This window comes from Aricia agestis, chromosome 10 (assembly GCF_905147365.1).
Source record: "Aricia agestis chromosome 10, ilAriAges1.1, whole genome shotgun sequence".
In the NCBI taxonomy this organism is placed as follows: Eukaryota; Metazoa; Arthropoda; class Insecta; order Lepidoptera; family Lycaenidae; genus Aricia; species Aricia agestis.
In genome coordinates this window covers 11,834,038-11,855,446 of record NC_056415.1, presented here as the reverse complement: position 1 = coordinate 11,855,446, position 21,409 = coordinate 11,834,038, and the positions used below count along the sequence as shown (strand labels likewise).

Here is a 21,409-nt window from a genome sequence, read left to right as displayed (position 1 = left end):
ATAATGGTTCCGAAAAGGTAACGGATATATTAGCAACTCTATCGTTACTAAATAATGTTCAGGTGATATCAACATAGGTTACCAGACATTATATTATAATAACACTTAATAATTATTGTACTCTACAATATTGTAAATATTATAAAATAATTATTTAGCTACTTAAAAGTAATTAAAGCCATATTTTCAATCTGTAATCTCTTGTCCAATCAAATAGCTCAATTTATAATTTTATACAAAAAGCGAGAAAATTTTGAGGTGGCGGCCACGCATTTTCTACTGTTTTGATAAAATTATAAATCAAACAACATCCAAAAACCTTTCACGACATTCATACATAAATATTGGTTTGTTATTACTTTGAAATAACTAGAGTATCTTATAATATCTCTACAATCTACATTGTAATATTGTGATTTACAAATAACTAAATATAAAGTTAGGATCCTTTCTTCTATGCGAGTTGCTTGATTAAACATCAGTTAGCATTTAGCAAGTCACTCACATAGCTCTATCATCTATTTGTTCATTAAAATGTGCATCAGTTCGTCGTGCAATATTTACAAACAAGTTGCATGACCACCGTCTATCATATGAACTCTGTCATTTACATGAATAATGAACAACATTATCAGCTGTGATAATAATTATTCTAAAAATACACATGTTCTTACACTTTTAGGTTAACTGTGCTGCTTGTAACTATATATATTTATATTTATATTTAAATGTATATGGGATTATAAAATTAAGATGAAATTCACCTAAGCTATACCAGTAGTAGCTCGATGTGTCCTACGATCAGCCATGAGTTGATAGGCCAAACTAAATTTTCATATGTTGGCAATATATTTTAGCAGCGTCCTTGGCATACTAAAAATGCCGCGATATCCGTCATTTGATAAGTGCGCTGTGCGACAACTGCGGTGTTTTATCATTTCCTCGTAGACGCTCACATTGTTTCTATTCTTTAATTTTTTCTGATCAGACTCAATTTTGACGAGTCTGATAATATTTGCCGCTCTGTCTATAAACTGCTAACAATTTTACTAATTTAATGAAATGGTTTTGGGGTAGTTTTAATTAATCATAAATGTTGAAGTTTATAAATATTATAAACTTCAACCTTTAACAAAGCATAATTTTTCAGTAATTCTAGTGCGAGAGATTATAAGGCACTCTGAAGCTGACGTATTCGTTGACTCTATCTCGGTCGCGAGTAGAAGTAAAGCGAGAGAAGTAGGAGCATAATTTGCTCATAATCGACAGGAAAGGCTAGGCAGGCATTGAAATCCTTTTATCCTAAATCCTACGTCTAAAAATAGTCCAAAAGTACACGCTAGCAGAATATTTGCGTGGAGACATGATTGTACGTGCGCCGAGCGGCGGAGGCCGATCTTCGGCTAATTAAAATTGGCGATGCGTGAGGCGATCACCGAGTGGTTACCTACTTATAAGCTGCACACGTATCTGTCAATGAACTCTGTAACTAGAATAGGTTGAATAGACGGTCGCACGTGGAGTCTACACGTTTACGCACTCCGCTTCCGAGAACTCCTGGACACTTCTATATGCGAAGTCTCCCCCTCGGGCGCGCGGATCCCCGGGTCGAAGTGATGCACATTTTAACTCGCGAAAATCTTAGCGTTCGTACGGGACTTAAACTTCGAACTTAATCTTTGGGAATTGGGACCTAGATCCTTCGCTTCTCGAAACGGAGGGGACGTAATTAAACAAAATATCTATACTGACGGGCAAAAACGATAACGTTGTCGGTGCGAGCCAGAAAGTCATCCCGCTCGGTGTGCGCGACGAGGGTGCGCGCCGGCGCATCGGCCTGCACGCCGGCCGGCGGCGGGCGGCGCTCGAAGCGCTCCATGAGATCGGCCGGCACCTGCGGCAGCTGGCGGCCCGTCGTGTTGGGCGCCTGCGCGAACCCCAGCTTGGCGAGCAGGCTCTCGCGGATGACGCGCAGGCTGTGCTCGCGGGCGTTCTCGAAGGAGCGGCAGGAGGAGCAGTCGAGGCGGACGTCGGGCAGGTCCTGCGGGCAGGCGAGGTCGGCGGCGACGGCCGCCAGCCACACGGCGAGCAGCAGCAGGCTCGCGGGCCTGGCCCGCGGCCCGCGCGACGCGCCCAGCGCACGCGTGGTGCGGCCGGCGGGGAGCGGCGCGGGGCTGGCAGAGCGGGCGATGTACAGCGCGGGCGGCGCGTGCGACACTGCACGCGGCGCGCGCGCGACGCCCAACGCGCTCCCCGGCGCACGGCCGCCCCCCGCCCCCCGCACACTGCCCCGCCCTGCACTATCTACGAAACCGAGTACATAGATGCACTACGCACGCTCATTCTCATTTACCATTTTTTATAAGCAGGTACCAACACTAATCTTAGATACTAATATTATAAAGCGGAAGAGTTTGTTAGTTTGTTTGTTTGAACGCGCTAATCTCAGGAACTACTGGTCCGATTTGAAAAAAAGACGGGTTGCACTCCGGGAGTGCCGGCAGAAGTGAAAACTTGATTATTAACGTTGTGCATTATTATTTTTTTAATTTTAACACATTTTTATTTTTTAAATAAATCGAAACCCTTACAATCGATTAAATTTTTAACCCATTTTTTATGAAAATCGATATTTAAAAAATCGATTTTTTTAATTAATCGAAACCCTTACAATTTTTTTAACCCATTTTTTATGAAAATCGTTTTTTTAATTAATCGAAACCCTTACAATCGATTAAATTTTTAAACCATTTTTTTATGAAAATCGATTAAAAAAAACGATTTTTTTAATTAATCGACACTTTTTATCATCGAAACCTTAAATATTATCTTTACAATCGAAATCAATTAAAAAGTATCGACAATCGAAAAAAAACAAACGATTGTTAGATTAATCGATTTCGATGTTACAACACTACTCTCCAACCGTCTTACGGTTTTTCGATCAGCACGAGAATCTGACGCGAGTTTCACAGTTTTTACCCATCCCACAAAAGTGCTCAACGCCGCTAAAGAAGTTTTCACTTCAAAATTCTTTCAGTGTTAGATAGTCCATTTACTGAGGAAGGCTATAGGCTTAGATATTTTATTACGCCAAGGGCCTGTTTCACCGCTTCCTGATAAGGCTATCCACTACTTAATTTGACAGATGGAGTAAGGAAAATCTGGCAATAACCCTATCGAGCACCTTATCAGGAAGCGGTGAAACAGGCCATAAGACTAATAGGAGCGAAGAAATGTAGGAAAATGTGGAAAAAACCGGGGGGAAATTATTTGAAATGGCTTATTTGAACGCGCTAATCTCAGAAACTACTGGTCCGATTTGAAAAATTCTTTCAGTATTAAGTAGTCAAGTTATTGAGAAAGGCTATAGGCTATATTTTATCACGCTAAGACTAATAGGAGCGAAGAAATAGAGGAAAATGTGGAAAAAACGGGGGAAATTATTTGAAAGGGTTTATTCGGACGCGCTAATGTCGGGAACTACTGGTCCGATTTAAAAATTCTTTCATTGTTTATTTAACAAAATGCCCAGTTATTGAAAAAAACGCTACGACTAGTAGGAGCTCGCGCGCGAAGGTTCCGTACCATATTTAGACCACGTACCACAAATAGAGCAAAAATTGTGTATAATTGTAGTATGGAAGCCCCCTTAATTTTTTATTTTATTTTAATATTATTATTAAATATTAAAGTACACATTTAACCATACATATAACTAAGGGCTTTGAGAAAAAATCAAGTACCTACCTGTTGCCAATATTGAGATAGAGCTAAAAAAAAGCCAAAAAAATCACGTTGGTTGTATGGGAGCCCCTCTTAAATATTAATTTTATTTTGTTTTTAGTATTTGTTGTTATAGCGGCATCAGAAATACATAATCTGTGAAAATTTCAGAAGTCTAGCTATAGCGTTTCTTGAGTTACAGCTTGGAGACAGACAGACAAATTATTATTATTATTATTATTATTAGATAGACACACAGACGGGCAGGCAGACAGACGGACAGACAACGAAGTCTCAGTAATAGGGTTCCGTTTTTACCCTTTGGCTACGGAACCCTAAAAACAAAATACAAACAGCGAATGATGAGAGTGTGCATTCACGATAAAACATTGAAACTGCTACACACGTAGGTAGGTTAATGGTTATTTACGATATGTTTGAAAATTTTTGCAGTAAATAAATTGTAAATCTAAAGAAATCTATTTCAGTCGTAAACAAAGGCCGCTTGATCGAAAGCAAATGTTTTGATTTTAAGAAACTCTACATTTTTAACAGTGTATATAAATTGCAATATCAATATCCTATTAATTAAAATAAAACAATTACCGACAAGGTTAATATACTATTTTACACTGTAGGGATATAATATCACTGTAACAACTGACTGACTGACTGACACTGACTGACAATATGGTCAATGGTCATCCAGGCGTAAGAAACGAAAATTGTTCAGACTGTCCTTATCGCTTAGTTTTCGAAAAGCCTTAACCTTCTCTTCCCTCGCCCCTCAAACGTCTGACGTCATAGATCAGAGATGGCAAACCAACAACGGCACGAAATTTTGAGCACGCTACTAATCAAAAAATAATTATTGTGATTATTCTACAAAAGCGCCAAGTTAGGTTAGGTTAGGCTTGGGGCATTATATATTTTAAAATAAGCGTCAGGATTACAAAGAAAAATGTTATTTGGTGGCCGGTCTATGACATCACTAAATAATTCTTCAGAAAAGTCGCACATTGAGAAGGAAAGGTTCGCCATCCCTGTCATAGATGAACAACCCCTAAGTAGTTATCGTCCCGGTAACAAAATGTGACATTAGATATCTTAATAACTCTTAGCTTTGTATCTCTGTTACTTGATCTTACTAGTTGGTATTGTATTTCTATTTTTGCCCCCCTAATGGACCTATTCACTTGTCCATCAAACTGGAATATATAACGTCGGAAAATATGGGAAAATGTATTAATACGGGATCGGTCCTGCAAGGATAACGACATGGTAGGTACAGCTTATTTTTATTTTCTTCTATTAGTTATTCTTATTATTGTTTTCTAATTAGTTAATTTAAATAACATTGATTACTTAATATTACTTAAAAATTGAGCTCAAACAGCCTTAACAAAAAATAAGACTGCGTTTTTCTTACGATAAAAGCTTAGCTCCGGGGAAAACGCACCCTAACAGCTAATCTATGTACCTAGCTGTCATTTTCTATCGAAAATCTTTTTAAACATTAAGATCAAGACAGCAACATGGATATAAGTCCCTTGTAAATAGCATATTAATACGGCTGTACAAGAATAAAAATTTAAATAGGTAATTTCAACATATTATTTTTTACTACTTATTTACAAATAATGTTTATTTTCCAGATTAAATTACCCGTCATATTACTACAGATATGTGCAATAATTCTGATCAATATTGACTTGTTGGTGCCGATCCTGGCGACGCGAAAACCGTCCCACACTGACCGGTTCCTAGTTGAAAACCACAGGACGCGCAGAAAAGAGAACTACGTGCTAGAGAGGGCTCTGACGAGTGGCGTAGATAATGATAGCCCCGCCCTGAGTTACTCGGAGCCTTTGGATTCGAACGGGAATACGGACGAGTTGCCTGCCTTTATAGTGGACTACGCTAACATGATCCGAAACGACATCATTCTGTTGGATAATTCAGTCGAAACGAGGACGAGGAAGCGAGGAAATGTTATGATTCAAAGACCTGATGTGAGTGTTAATTTATTTTAAAGTCGAGATCATAAGGTTAATATTCCGGTATATTAACTTTATAGTCGAGATCGCCTTTCACCTTTCACTTCACCTTTCATAGAACTGACGTTTACTGTCGCGTAGGGTCGCTACCATAAAGTTAATATACCTAACAGAGCAACAATCTCGAGCTGTCAAACGTAACCGAAATTGGTTTCATATGTGTATAAAAATATGTGTACGTATACACTTACACATGATTGAACATGGTTTCTATGAGATTAAATTGTCAACGTGCGGCACGTGCCGACTGGACGTCAAAAAAGAGTGCTGCTGTCATGTATCTCATGTCTCTTTTTACCACGCTGTGTTACTGATAGTGACATCTCTCTTGCTCAGGCCTTTGTTTCTCTATTCCGCTAGGTATATTAACTTTATGGTCGCTACACTAAAGAAAAGTTACGCTGAGTGAGGTCTCATCTTGGGTCTTTCTTTACCTTGACTTTTCTAATAGATTTTCTTACTGTCTTTTAATTACAAACATAAAATTTTAAAATAGTTACTACTTTCCTCTCTATTTCAGAAAGAAACAGCTTTTGAAGGAAGATGCACTTGTGAACAAGAAGAAGTGAGTAACTTTATATGAAACAGGAAACACCAAAACTGTCAAAACCTTACCATCTAGACTATAGACTTCTTGAGTATAGATAAGTAATTGGCAATCTTCAGGTCTTTGGATGCCAGACTAACTAGTCGCCTTTTGATTCCATATCCAACAAATATTGATATAATAAATATAATAAAAAATCTGAATTGACTTACCAGGATTAGGCGTCAGCTCAATAACTCCTAGACATTTTCTTATTTTTCAACAAACACAACAACTGAAACAGGATTTTATCATGTGCCTTCTTGAATTTTTCAGAGGCAACTAAAAGTCTTGGGCGACAATTACATTCCGAAAACTGTTGAGGAGACAAAATGTAACAGCAGCCTTTGCGTCTTCCCGTACGGGTGCAAAGAGAGGCATCATTACGTATGTATATTGTATACTCACTTTTTAGGGTTCCTTACCCATAGGATTAAAACAAGAGCTTTATAACCGATACTTACTACCGCACTCGGAGACGAATATTAAATACTCTGTAATTAATTAGTATCTTGTAATTATTAATTAAGATTTTGACAGCCTTAAACATTATCCCCGTTACTAATAAACGCTGTATAAGCTTTGAATAGTTATACAGTGTTTTGTCTTCTTCAATCCAATTAAAAATGTCACTTGTGTGACAGGAACAAAGCACTGTATAACTATTCAAAGCTTATACAACATTTATTGGTAAGGGGGTGAATGTCAAACTATTCATTAAATTGAAGTTTAATCATCATTAAATGTCTCAAAGTACGGCCGCTAGATATCTGTCCGTCTGTTTATCTCTCCTATTCTACTTCATCCCTTATTTCATCGAGTCCATTACCTACCAAACAGGAAGTATTCTTACATCCCTCAAACAAACCTATACGTCAGTTGGTCATAAACTACGTCATATATCATGAGAATAATTTAAAGGCGAGGCCGCACTAAGCGACACTACGCTGCAGCGGAGCGACGCGACACTTCACGTTTCATATAAGTAACTGATGTTATGTGTCGCGTAGCGACTAGCGATGCTTCCGCGTTGTGTGACTCACCTCATACGATTTCATACAAAAAATATTTGGCCTTGACGCGTCGCATCGCTCCGCAGCAATGTACTTTATGCCTAGTGCGGTCATTAGGCCTCAGATTCGAATTTTGCGGGCAGCGCGGCGGAGCGGCGGCGGCGCGGGAAGTCGTCTAGTACAGCGCCGAAGTTTGAAACCGTGTAGATAGTTGTTTTATGCTAAATTTGATATTTGTGGCGCTTAAACCTCGCGCCGCTCGTCGGGCCGCTGCCTTCGAGGCTAGTTCCATATAAATCTATACATTGGAACGCGCCGCTCTCGCGCCGTCATCGCCCGCAAAATTCGAGGCTGAGACCTTAGTATTTATTAGATTTTAGCAATAATTGTGAAATTAATTTTCAGATAACGGTCTTAAAGGCCAGAAACAGTCTGAACGAAGAGTCTAAAGAGGATTTGCCAAAATATTTTAAGAACTGGGTCGCCATAAAAACAGCAGTCGTGGTCGGTTGTTTCTGCGTACGGGAACACGACGAGAGAGACGAAACGTACTAAAAGCAACACCGAATCCACTTCAACAACATGGCATTGAAATGTAAGCTTTATGTTGTGTCACATAAGAGTGAATTTGTCGACGAGATACGTCGTTTAGAAGTTGAAGAATTCGGTCTTAAGGCTTATGACCGAATTTAAGCAAGCACAACATAATGGTGACATTTTTTTGACGGGAGTTTATCTATTCAATAATGTTATTGATTGGTTAATAGTTTGACGTTAGCCAATCAAAAGCGCTAATGAATGTATAAACTGAATAAAACTCGGTAACTGGGCAGTTGGCGTTCAGTCGGTGCAGTGGTCAAAGACCTTAAAATTAACTTAGGAGATGATGCGAAATGGTTATGCGGGTATATTTTCTATGACGTAATAAAATGATGAAGCTCAATATATTGTTATTATTTCCCGTACTTAACTTCAATATTACTGATAGTTAATTATTATGCTTGTGTGTTTATTGATAATGTCCAAATGAGAACACGGTAGGTATTATTATATTAGCAATTTATTAAGACTTTACAATTAAGAAACCAAAGTCTTACCTTATATTTAGAACTAGCCTAAACGAATGTAACTTCTATGAAGAAAACTCCTCAACCTATACTAATATCATTGCTATAATATATGGCTTGATATTAAGTAAATTTTTACACGCTTATTTAAAGCCATATTTTACTGTTTATAACAAAATGTGTCGGTATAATTTTAACGTAGTTATGTTAAAATTTACTAATAATAATTATATACAAAGTAAATCATTAATTAACCTAATAAAACTAAAAAAAGTCTGGGTCAAATGTGACCCCAAAAATTCATTTAAACTCAACTGGGTACATAATAGTTTTCATTTTAAATATAATATTTCTCTTTCATACAAAATAATGTTTCATAATTATTAAAAACTTAAAAAGTCGTAACTAAGTACATAATATTATTGATTCTTGAATGACGACAATTACAGAAAGTAAAAAAGTAAAAGACAAAGCAGCGGGGCTAAAATGGTCGCTTTGGAGAATCATGACATGAATCATAATATGATTCATTTTTTTAAATCGCAAAATGCAACTCTGCTTGAAATTCATATCTAGTAATTCGTACTGATTCGACATTTGTCAGTTTGACAGTTTTGACAATTCATTTGCTGAATTGATTGAGAGGAATTGCTAAATGTGACCATTTTAGCCCCGCAGTTGTTACCAAACAAAGTATTGGCAGCTATGGTATGTAATGAACAGTGCTTACCTCGCTCAAAATCATTCTTCACATATACAATTATAATTAAGATCAGTTGCCAGCACTATCATCACCAGTGGGTCAAAACAGACCACCAATGGGTCAAAACTGACCTACACGCTGTAGTTTCCGCTATGATGTACTGTTTCATGCGCGGCTGGTGCGGGGACTTGTCCCAGCTGTGGCATAATATGTGCTATGGCATCTCTCGCCTCGTTAACCATGTTCATCTCTCTTCTGAGCACCTCCTCTGTGACTGTATGAATAGACTTGAACTTGAGATTGATCCCGTGTATCTTGAAAACGTGATTGTTGAGGTTAACCTTGTAGCTGAACGCGAGATCGCATACCTGCGAGATAAAACAGAGTATTGATTTAGTAACATCTAGACCTACGGGAGCACTTGCTGTTATACAATTTCAAGTTGGCCGACTATCGTACAAACCACAGAAATAGATCAAGATAGAAGCGCCATGTCGCTACAATTTGTATGAATACGAGCGACATGGCGCTTCTATCTTGATCTATTTCTGTGGTTTGTACGATAATCGGCCAACTAAAATTGTCAAAAGTCTGCGGGGACCCTTAGCTATTCCGATCGTCGAAAGTACAGACTCTCAGGGTTTGTTCATAGGGTCCTAACAGCCTCTCAAGTAGCAGTTTGACAGCTCTCAGTTAATATGCCATATCATGATACCACACATACGTATGTACCATACTGTAGTAAAAATTATATTAAGGGGGCGACCTATGACAGAAAAAAATCGGTTTTCACCCGCGCACTTCATACCCCCCGCACTCGCCCAACGCATTCAAAATGTCACCGCGGCTATTTTGTGTAATTATTCTCGTAATCACTTTTTGTACGAACGTAGTATAACTAAATATATCAGATACAATTTTGAGAAGTTCGAGTCACATTTTCTATCTGTACTTTGAGAATCAAATTAATACTTTTTGCCATAAACACTAGTAATACTTTATGATATGTTTATTTATCGAAATCGAAGAGGCTCTCACACTACTGGATCGATTCTGCTGTAGTTGTCACAAAAATAATATTAAGTATAACTTTATTTAATATAATCTACTAGCCACGTCTTCGTCCACGTCCGAATTTGGTTAGTTTTTGTGTGTATTTGCGTAAAATATATTAACATTTGTCAGATTAAAATATACAAAATTCTCATGTCACAATGTTTGTAAGCGAACTGCTCAACCAATTCAATGAAATTTTGCATACATACATTCGTTAGGCTTAAGGATAATTTTTTATCTGCTTTTTGATATAATATATTATTGATACTAGAAATAATTTATGTGGTAAACTGACATTTGCCGGATCATCTAGTCAAATATGTATAGAAAATTCTCGGGTCACAGTGTTTGTGCGCGAACTCAGCCAAAACGGTTCAACCGATTATAATGCTATGTACATTCGTTAGGCCTGACAATAGGTTTTTATTTACTTTTCTTATTGATACTATAAAAAATAATAATTGGCAAAACAATGTTTTCCGGGTCAGCTAGTTTCCTCCTTTTAGCTCCCCTCGATTTCTCATGAACTGCATCATCAGATCACCACTTTTGTTAACATGTTACGAAATTCGGACTACATCTTATACAATAACAAAAGAATTTTGCAAATCCGTCAACTAACGACGGAGTTACCCGCCATGGTATCACTAAAATCGTCTCTGATGCTGGTGCTGATAAAAAACCCAGCTCAAATTTCATCTCGTCATACATGTATAAAGGCGTATAATGCTACCCCAACAACCATAAAATCCCTACCTTATAATAAATTTTAGAAAGAAATGATTAAATGGCTAAAACTAAAAAAATATTATTCCGTCACAGAGTTCCTAAATGAGAAATAACATTTTCTTATTAAACTGTTGACATTGAATTACTATGAAAACATTCTATTATAATTATTATACTATTGACATTAAATTATTGTTTTGAATCAATTGAAGTGTAATATTAGCTCGTAAGATTAGGACATATTGTAAGAAGGGTTTATTAATATTTTGAATGTTGTTTTGTATTGAATTGTTTATTATATCGAATTATTTATAATAGAAAATGTATTTAAACGAAAATTGATGTATTAAGAATAAGTATTAAGTACCTAAGAATTTGCATGCTATATTATTAGTGAAAAGTGTGATCTAAGAAAGACTACTAACTGTAACACCAAAATGTACCACTTTTGAAGCAAATAAAGAAATATGAAATAATATACTAGTAAAATCACGTGTTCGGGAATGTCAAAGATTTTGTGTAGTCTGCCGTCCAGCTGATATTTTCAAGAAGGGCATCCATACACTGCCACTGCGTTGACAAAGGTGCATTGATTGCACGAGTGATTACTTTGAATAACAGAAATAAGTAAGTTCGAAATAATCAGCCAATTGTGAGTCAGACTCGCGTACGAAGGGTTCCGTACCGTTATAGATCTAAAAATAGCCCAAAAATTTTAATTTTTGTATGGGAGCCCCCTTAAATATTAATTTTACTATCCATTATTAAAGTACAAAGAAAATTAAGGATTTTGTTAAAAATTTCAAGTGCCTATAGCTATAGGTAGCAATTATTGATATCAAGCAAAAAATCAGATTTGTTGTACGTTAAATATTTATTTTGTTTTTAATATTTTTTGTTATGGCGGCATCAAATGTATACATTCTGTGAAAATTTCAGAAGTCTAGCTATAGCCGTTCTTGAGATACAGCCTGGAGACAGACAGATGGACAGACAGACATTGAAGTCTAAGTAATAGGGTCCCGTTTTTACCCTTTGGGTACGGAACCCTCAAAAGAACATTTTTCAAACAAAACGGCAATATCATAGGTATAAAAGACCTTATAATATATTATGTAGTAAGTATATTATGTACTCTTCTAAATACTTACATAAATGTACCGTCAACTTTGTTCATACTCTTATTATTATTTATTATCAAGCTAATGGTCGGAGTAGTGAATTTTGCATATAATATTATAATGTTATCACTGTTTGACAATTTAATCTTATCATTTCAAGATCGTAGCGTTGTTCCGAAGAAATTTATTCGATATTTCCATAGTATCGAGTACGACATTCATTGAAACCAAATCGATTTTCAAATCGCTGTCATACACAAATTTTTGTCAAAACGATATCGATTTAAAGCCAATTTATTTTTTCAATCTCTATTGCCGCGGCCGCTGATTCGTCTATCGTCACGAATCTTCGTGCTATGAGACGATACCATTGGAGGATACACGCAGATCGTCCAATGGTATCATCTCAAGCACGAAGCACTACGCATGTGCGGCGGCAACAATTGGGTTTGACAAATTATTTGTCATGATAATAATCATATTCGTAAACAAATAAACATATTATATATTAATTTAAAAAGCCTTCTACAATTGTTCATCGGCTCCCGTTTTCTCCTGTAATGGTTGCTTTTAGTGTGTTTATTTAATTTTTGTTTGTTTCCCATGGTTTCGATTAAATATTTCTCAATCCGGAGTAAACGAAAAAGAAGTACATCCTCTCCTCAGGCGCGCGCGAACGCGACTGTTGGCGACTGAGAGGTGAGACAAATCTAGTGGTGAAGCTCCAATGTGGTTTTTCTTAAATATCTTTAAAAATATAAAGAATATTAAAAATCCGCTAGGTCGAACCCTCGGTGATAGAATTTTATTAGATGTGTAAAAATATTAACTCAGTTTAATGCATGGTTTTGGCAATATATGAAAAAAATCGTCAAAGTTAGATGCATGTTTGTGATTTTTTTCTATCAAGAAAATTTTACGGTATCGTGTTTTTGCTCAGATCGAATTTTCGGAAATATAATGTAGTATCTGTGTTTAGAAAATTAAACAATTCGGGGCTTATTATCAAGTACAAAAATGATTTATAAAATCTACAATTTTGGATTAGTCGCCTTCTTAATTAAAAACAGCATCCTTAATAAGATTTTGAGCACATAATTAGCTTTGATAAAGAGTACTTATTCTTCACACACTAATAGATGAACCACAAAACATTTACTGGAGTGCTTAATCATAATCCATTTTCTAGTCTCGACAGCGAAGTTAGATGTCAAAAATGTATGGAACCTGACATAACGCATAGCTGTCATTAGCTATGTCCACACAATGCACTTTCATCTTCAATTTTCGTCATTTTCTTTCATTCAACTTTCGTTTTGGCGCATTTAATAATTGTATGCGTCAACGAACGCAACGCCGACATTGTCATTTTTGTTCAGTTGCAGTGTGTGTCTTATTGCAACATGCTTATGTTGCATGCTGCAACATGTGCGACGAGAACATTTTACTGGGTGGAATATGTGCGGCTTATTTGGACATAAGAAATTCCAGAAAAAAAAGAACCAAGCGAAAGTTTTGGATACGGTCAGAGCGCATGCGTCGCGGGCATGCCTCACGTGCGCTGTTGACTGTGCTATAACACAAGCCCTTGATGAACAAAAAAGGCACAGTGTGGACAAAGCTATTGCGATTGCAATGTGTTAAACCAAATTCTTTTTTAGGGTCTGTACCCAAAGGGTAAAAACGAGACCCTATTACTAAGACTTCGATGTCTGTCTGTCAGTCTGTCTGTATCCGGGCTGTATCTCAAGAACCGCTATAGCTAGGTTTCTGAAATTTTCACAGATTGTGTATATCTGTTGCCGCTATAACAACTAAATACTAAAAACGAAATAAATTGAATATTTAAGGGGGCTCCCATACATTTTTTTTGCTATTTTTTGCTCGATATCTAGAATCTCGAATAGGTAGGCGCTTGAAATATTCACAGAATACTCAGTTTTATTTATACTTTAATAATTATTAATAATAAAATTTTAATAAAATAAATATTTAAGGTGGGTGGTGGGTAAACCTACCTAATTTTCTCTATAATGGTACGGAACCCTTCGTGCGCGAGTCAAACTCGCACTTGGCCGATTTTTTAATATCTAACTTCGCTGTAGAAAATAGCCAGTGCATGGCAACTGAGTACTCTATTCTTGTCTGACACATTGAAAAAGTAGCACGATAGACAAGGACAGCAAGCTGTCTTACCTGGCAGGTGTAGGGTCTCTCGCCCGTGTGCATCCGCTCGTGGTTCTGGAGCTGGTGCTTGGCGTTGAAGGACATGGCGCAGGTGGCGCACTTGTACGGCTTGTATCCGGCGTGGATGCGCAGGTGGCGGCCCAGATCGCAGCGCTGCAACCACAATAAGAGTTACATTTCTGTGGAAGCATGGATTTTGCTTTATCATAGATGCCCATATTGAAGATATTGGATATATAATAATAACTCCCGGTTTCGGTGACGGTGGCCGGTTTCATGAAAACCAGGCCAAATTACGCAGGAGTAATTTTATAGTGTCCAAGTGTGTGCGCAGTACACAAGAGCACTCTCTATTCCTTTTACTTCTCATAACCCAGTGGGACGGAAGACCGATACGACTGGCGAGAGATTAGGCGCTGGACCGACTTTTTACATGCCCATCCGACACATGGATCATCTTACTTGTCAGACAATCAGGTGATCAGCCTGCATTGTCCTAACGAAACTTGGAAATAACATGTTTCCAACGCAGCAATCGAATACACGACCTCCGAGTCAAGAGACACAATCCTAACCACTGGACCACGGAAGCATTATTGGATATATGTAATATGTATATTGTATACAAATACAATATACATATTACAAATACAAATACAAAGAAAACGTCAGAAGCAGAGAATATGACACAAAGGTCGGAGCAGAGGGCGCTTCTTGGGCTAGTACAGCGGGGCTAAAATGGTCACATTTAGCAATTCGTCGCAATCAATTCAGCAAATGAAAATATAAAAAAATGAATCATAACATGATTCATAATGATTCTTCAAAGCGACCATTTTAGCCCCGCAGTACAGTCCGACCAAAATCCGACATGTTACGCACGACATAACAGAATAGACGGAAACGTTGTGCTGAAATATATTCTATTAAGAGAGGAAGAACTTGTACCAGGCCTGTCTCACTTCCATACAAATGGCGCGAAATCGCCGAAATTTTACCTACTATTATGGAAAACAACCTAATTTCAACCTTTTGCATTGCGTTTAGCATTCATAGTACAATAACCGTCTGCCGTCTCGCTTCAATTGCCAGGGCTGTCAAGCGAGCGGCGGCGCGGCGGCCGGGCGGCAAGCGCGCGAGTCGCTCAGCCACAAAATACAAAGTGCCAGCCTATTGAGACTAGTCCTGTGACCGGACGCTTGCGTTTATCATACCTAAACTCGGGAGTGAAACTTCTGTACCGTAAGGTACTAATTATGTATTCTGTGCTTGTACCGCTCTTTAATCCCCTATACGACACACGCTTATGGGGATAGAGGTGATGAAACATATAGATGTTTCATACTTTTATTTTGTCTAATCATGGTTAGAGGGGTGAGTTCTCAAATGTTAGGTATAAGTAGGTACCATATTATTATGTGTTACTTACTGCAATAAAGGTCTTTGAACACAGGTTACAGGGGTATGGTCGTTCGCCCTTGTGTATTAGATTATGCCTGGAAAGAAAACATTAAATAAAATTATTTTTGTTCTCGCAAACTCACTCAGTAAACTTATTTATGAAATAACTTAACTGAGTGAGTAGCCCATATGACTTCGGGCATCATTACAAATCTAATAATACTTCAAGCATTCAATTGTTTGTTAAAATTATCTCATTTTAAGCATTAACCAATAAGATAAGTTTTCGTATCTGAGTCAATGTGAAACCTGCTGGCTCTTATACTCAGAATTTTAAGTGCTACAAAACAAACTTGATTGTATAGTTTATGCAATAATAAAGAGTACTTTACCTTGCTAAAGATTTTTGAGTATAAAATCCAGCCCCGCATACATCACAAATGTGGTCCTTGATACCGCTGTGCTTCTTGAGATGTATTGCCAAGTTGTTCTTTTGCGCAAATGTCCGAGGACACTCAGGGCAAGTAAACTTCTTCTTTTCTGTAATAGTTTAGTTTAGTGTATTATTTATGTGTAATAAGATATGCAAACTACATTTAGGATAAAGTAATTAATAATGCTTTCCCTAAGGTACTCAACAAAGCCCGCGCGCGAAATATATTATAACATATTCAGGATAAGAAATCAAAATCAAAATATTTATTTCTAAATAGGTTAACAAAGTTAACACTTTTAGAAGGTCTATAACATGAGGCCTACCACCGGTTCGGGAACTAACCCGGCGAGAAGAACCGGCGTAAGAAACTCGCTCGGGGCCATCTTTTACTTAAAAGATGGAAAATTACAATAGTAACTTAAGAAACTATTGGTCTTACCACAAAATATTTAAACATCTATTGAACAGTTGTTTTAAGACTATTTTGTACTGATTTTTTTTCTAATTAACTGTTCAACAGGTGTTTAAAAATCTTTTATAGTAAGACCGTATCTATTTACCTTCATGTGTCGCTATGTGGTTTCCCAAAGTATATGTCAAGATGCCACAGACAGGGCATACTAATTTCTCTCGTTCCTTTGGTACATGTTTCTTAATCCTCGATCCATCGCGTGCTGGGGGTTTGTAGTTGTGGACTTTCACAATCGTCGCGTCTTTTGGCCTTTTCAAGTATATTGGGGCACCTTTAGCTCCGTTTTTAAGGATGGGATCTAAAAGATAATTTAATCTGAAACTTGCTGTTTATACGTGGGAGAGCCATGATTCGGCACGAATGGGCCGGCTCGACCAGAGAAATACCACGTTCTCACAGAAAACCGGCGTGAAACAGCGCTAGCGCTGTGTTTCGCCGAGTGAGTGAGTTTACCGGAGGCCCAATCCCTTCCCTACCCTCCCCTATTCCCTTCCCATCCCTACCCCCCCTATTACCCTATTCCCTCTTAAAAGCCCGGCAACGCACCTGCAGCTCTTTTGATGCTGCGAGTGTCCATGGGCGACGGAAGTTGCTTAACATCAGGTGACCCGTTTGCTCGTTTGTCCCTTATTTCATATTAAAAAAAACTTGCTGTTTACAAAATATTTCATGCCCAGTTTGAGATGTTTTTGACTGCATCAATTTAGTGACACTCACTGACTGTCACAAAACAAGTTCAACAAATAACAATGCCTATGAATTTAATTTAATATGGTTACAACTTGAAAATTGAAGTATACATTTCTCTTTAGCATAATTGTAATTAAAATATGTATTGTTTTAGGATTCCGTATCCAAAGGGTAAAAACGGGACCCTACTACTAAGACTTCGTTGTCTGTATGTCTGTCTGTCTCCAGGCTGTATCTCAAGAACCGCTATAACTAGACTTCTGAAATTTTCACAGATTGTGTATATTTGTTGCCGCTATAACAACAAATACTAAAAACAAAATAAAATTAATATTTAAGGGAGGCTCCCACAAAACATGATTTTTTTTAGCCTTTTTTACTCGGTAACAATAACAACAACTTAAAATTTTCACAAAGGCCTTAATTATAATATGTGTACTTTAATAATTAATAATAATATTCAAATAAAATAAAAATTTAAAGGGGGCTCCCATACAAAAAAACACAATTTTTGGCCTATAACAGTACCGAACCGTTCATGTGCGAGTCCAACTCGCACTTGGCCGATTTTTTGTGAATGATATGTGAATGTGAATGATATAGGTTTCACGCCGGTTTTCTGTGAGAACGTGGTATTTCTCCGGTCGAGCCGGCCCATTCGTGCCGAAGCATGGCTCTCCCACGTATGATTAAAATAATATTAAAATAAATATTATTTTAAACTTACAACAGGCAATTCTTGTAGGTACTTCTCCACTTGAAATGTCTACATCACTAGCTAGCAACTCCTCTTTAACTTTATTATTAGCTTTCGTTTTCTTTACAGGTTTCTTTGCTTTAAAAACTTTGATATTGGTTAACTTTGGCTTCTTGAATTTGATTTTGCTCATAACTTCTTTATCTGGTACATAATCTTCATCATTATCATCATCATTGTGATATAAATCATCATCAAAAAAGTCTGCCTAAAAATGAAACAAATTTTTAAGTGTGACATTTTTACTAGGTACGGATGAACAATGTGTGATAATATTAGAGATTCAACTCTGTCCAATTAAATTAGCTGTATAAGGTGGAAGAGAACTGGCTATCTCGCCTGTTGGCTAACAAATAGTTATTAGTAAATTTCTGTAATCATCACTGTAGTGTATGTGCCTAGTATATAACTATCATAATAGTTATAACACGGTCTCGTGCTCATGGTATTGTGGAAGGGTCACATGTCACTACAGCGAGAGCCATGGGCGAGGCCCGATGTGTGCCGGAGACCTGCCAGTATTGTGTGTTGCCGAGCCTGTGTAGCTATGGGAGATAAGTAAATACTCCGGTACATTACAATCAACATCATTTACAAACAGGCAGTAGTCCCTGACTTATACTAAGTGCCAACATCACCGACACTCTTCAAGTTAAATATTGATTATACATATTATTAAATCATAATATTTTTCTTTTAACTATTTATGTTTATAAAAGTAAAAGCATGATACTTACAATTTAAAATTTTATAAATATATCATAATTGCAAATAGAACAGGTAAAATTTACTAATATTATTGATATTAAAATTGAGTAAATTTTTTTATAACTTACATCACCATAATCATTCTGCTTCAAGGATGTACTATCACCGGCCTGGTCCACCTTGCGTATTACAGTATTTGCTATAACGATGTCCTGTCCATCGATTGTTTCAATCTTGCCCTTTGCAGCATTACCTTCTAGGTCAATCTCCATTTCCCATTTTGGCTCCATTTTTACAGCGAGAGGGGCAATCTCTTCTTTAATGTCAGTAAAAGAATCAAAGGATATCTTTTTTGTGGGAACACTACATTTTACTTGTGCAATCAGTTTTCTCATTTTTTTATCAGATCTGTTAAGGAACAAAATCAGGTTAACCATATAATTTGAAAGCGGGCAGATGATGATTTGTTATTAAATTTGGACAGTAAATAGTTATTATTAAATTTGACGACCTTTGTAGCTCAGTTGGTAGGCTGTTGGTAGCTCAAGCCAGGGGTAGTGGGTTCTAATCCCGCCGACCGAACAAAAAAGTTAAAAAAGTTTTCAAAGTTCCTGGGTCGTGGATGTGTATTAAATATGAGTATCATATTATAATAAAAATCTTAAATATATGTATAGTATAAAAGTATTAAATATATTTCCGTTGTCTGGTACCTGTAACACAAGTCTTTCGGTACTTAGCACAGGACCAGACTGACGTAGTGTAAGGCATCCATAGATATTATTATTATTAATTGTAAACTAAATACTACTACTATTTATACTACTTATAAAAAATTTAAAATGTTAATTACAACAATTTTCATATAAACTTTTCTACAATTCCTATTACCTTTCAGCAATGGTTTTAAGTAAAAAGGCCTTCTCCAGTGAAACACAGCATTTTGTACATATTTTCTCTGGCAAACCATCATTTGAAGCAACCTGTAAATATTTGATTATTCTTATGAGAATGACTGATATTGATCCCTAGCAAATGAACATGATACAATAATATTTTTCTAGTCATACTTGGTAAATATTTATTTATTTCTAGCGGGTTTTAAGTTTACAAACTTACATCAATGCAACCGCAATAACATGCTTTAAGTTGTTGAAAACTTAAGTATTTTAAAACATAGTATAACCATAAACCCATAAAGATAGCCTCAATTACTGATGAATCTTTATAACATTAATAATCACTAATATAAAACCGATGAAAGAATAAACTGGTTTGTCACCATTCACCAGATACATTGTATTTGTATCTGTAATTCTATTTATGTTCCTACCTTGACATCGGCAATCGCTGTAAGCATTTCAGCATAATTTCCAGACAATTTGTACTTAAATAAAGGACATAATGATTTCTTCTTCGCCAAACATATTCGGCACATCGTCAAATCTACCTCTATAGACCCTTGCATGTTGTTCAATGTGATTCATACACTTTATTAGTGAAGTGAACACCGAAATTTTCTATCGATGTTTATTTAGTAGGGATCTCGGCAATGTATTGAACACATAACTTATATTTCGGCACGCACTACGAAGTACAACACGGCCATAGTTTTGGCTTTGACAGATGACGTTTGTAGTGTTGCCAAAATATGAAATTGAATGCATGCCATCAGTCATGTGCAAAGTGTAAATCGATGTATTATAAAATTTTCGTGTCACAGTGTATGTGCTTAACTCCTTTAACACTTTGATGCAGCGTAATACATATAATATCATAATTATTACATTTTATGTTTACAGGTATCAGATAGATTAAAGCGCTTATTCCACTTTTCCTATTTAGGAAGTCCTAGCTAGGATCCTAAATAATTTAGTCAAGTGGAATAACATTTAGAAAGCAAGGATCCTTGCTAGAATCCTAAATCGGAAAAAAATGTGACTCCTGAATGACTAAATCAGTGTTGCCAGATGGTTTCAACCTTTTATCTGTAGTCGGAACTGCTAAATCTGTATTATAGTCAATTTATATTATGTTATAAGATCTGAAATCCATTCGTAGGTAATTTCTTAAGTCTGCTGGTTCCAAGTAGTTCAGAAAGTTCATAATTCATAATTTTACGTGGAGAAAAATTCTTTCAACCATCTTTTTCGCCTTTCATTTATTTTTATTTTCATTGAGCCAACAGCTAAACCTATGAGAAGACCAATTTTTTGTTGCTTTGATAGAACCGGAGCCATTAAGAAGACGTCTGACCAAAATGACAACTGATTTAGTTACTAAATTAGGACAAGTGGAATAAGAAGCGAACTGATTAGTCTCCTATGTAGGATCCTAGCTAGGACTTCTAAATAGGACAAGTGGAATAAGCGATTACGACATAATATTATTACGTATTGCACTAGTACTAATACTATGCAATGCAATACGTAGCTGTTCAGAGTAGTGTTCAGATTAATGTAAATTTCAGCCCCGGAACTATATTATCCCGTATCTTGAGTTGTGAGAGCAATGTGATAGCAATTATTGCGCGATAATTGCTCCAAAATCGCAATTTCGTATCATGGGCGTGGCCAGCCTTGGGCTCAGGGTGGGGCAGCAGTCACCCTACCCCCACCCCTCCCTTTTTTTTGTGTAACTAAAAAAAGGGAGGGGGGATTTATTTATTAAAAAAAATCCTGCATTTTTTTCCTGGACACT

The 21,409-nt window shown here is 36.8% G+C and overlaps 2 protein-coding genes across 2 annotated transcripts; one reads left to right on the top strand and one right to left on the bottom strand.

Annotated features, from left to right (window-relative positions):
* Nucleotides 1-4,975: 4,975 nt before the first annotated feature.
* Nucleotides 4,976-8,325, top strand: LOC121731367 (prothoracicotropic hormone-like). Its single transcript, XM_042120771.1, has 5 exons — nucleotides 4,976-5,007; nucleotides 5,382-5,738; nucleotides 6,304-6,348; nucleotides 6,646-6,756; nucleotides 7,788-8,325. Exons 1-5 carry the CDS (start codon nucleotides 5,005-5,007, stop codon nucleotides 7,935-7,937), a joined length of 666 nt encoding a protein of 221 aa, XP_041976705.1. The 5' UTR covers nucleotides 4,976-5,004; the 3' UTR covers nucleotides 7,938-8,325.
* A 758-nt stretch (nucleotides 8,326-9,083) lies between these two features.
* LOC121731365 (myoneurin-like) lies at nucleotides 9,084-20,326 on the bottom strand. The gene is made up of 9 exons (XM_042120769.1): nucleotides 20,043-20,326; nucleotides 19,601-19,692; nucleotides 18,838-19,117; nucleotides 17,972-18,209; nucleotides 16,643-16,852; nucleotides 16,039-16,186; nucleotides 15,675-15,741; nucleotides 14,255-14,398; nucleotides 9,084-9,520 (listed from the first exon to the last, which is right to left on the bottom strand). The coding sequence occupies exons 1-9, from the start codon at nucleotides 20,175-20,177 to the stop codon at nucleotides 9,284-9,286; spliced, it is 1,551 nt and encodes a 516-aa protein (XP_041976703.1). The 5' UTR covers nucleotides 20,178-20,326; the 3' UTR covers nucleotides 9,084-9,283.
* Nucleotides 20,327-21,409: the final 1,083 nt, after the last annotated feature.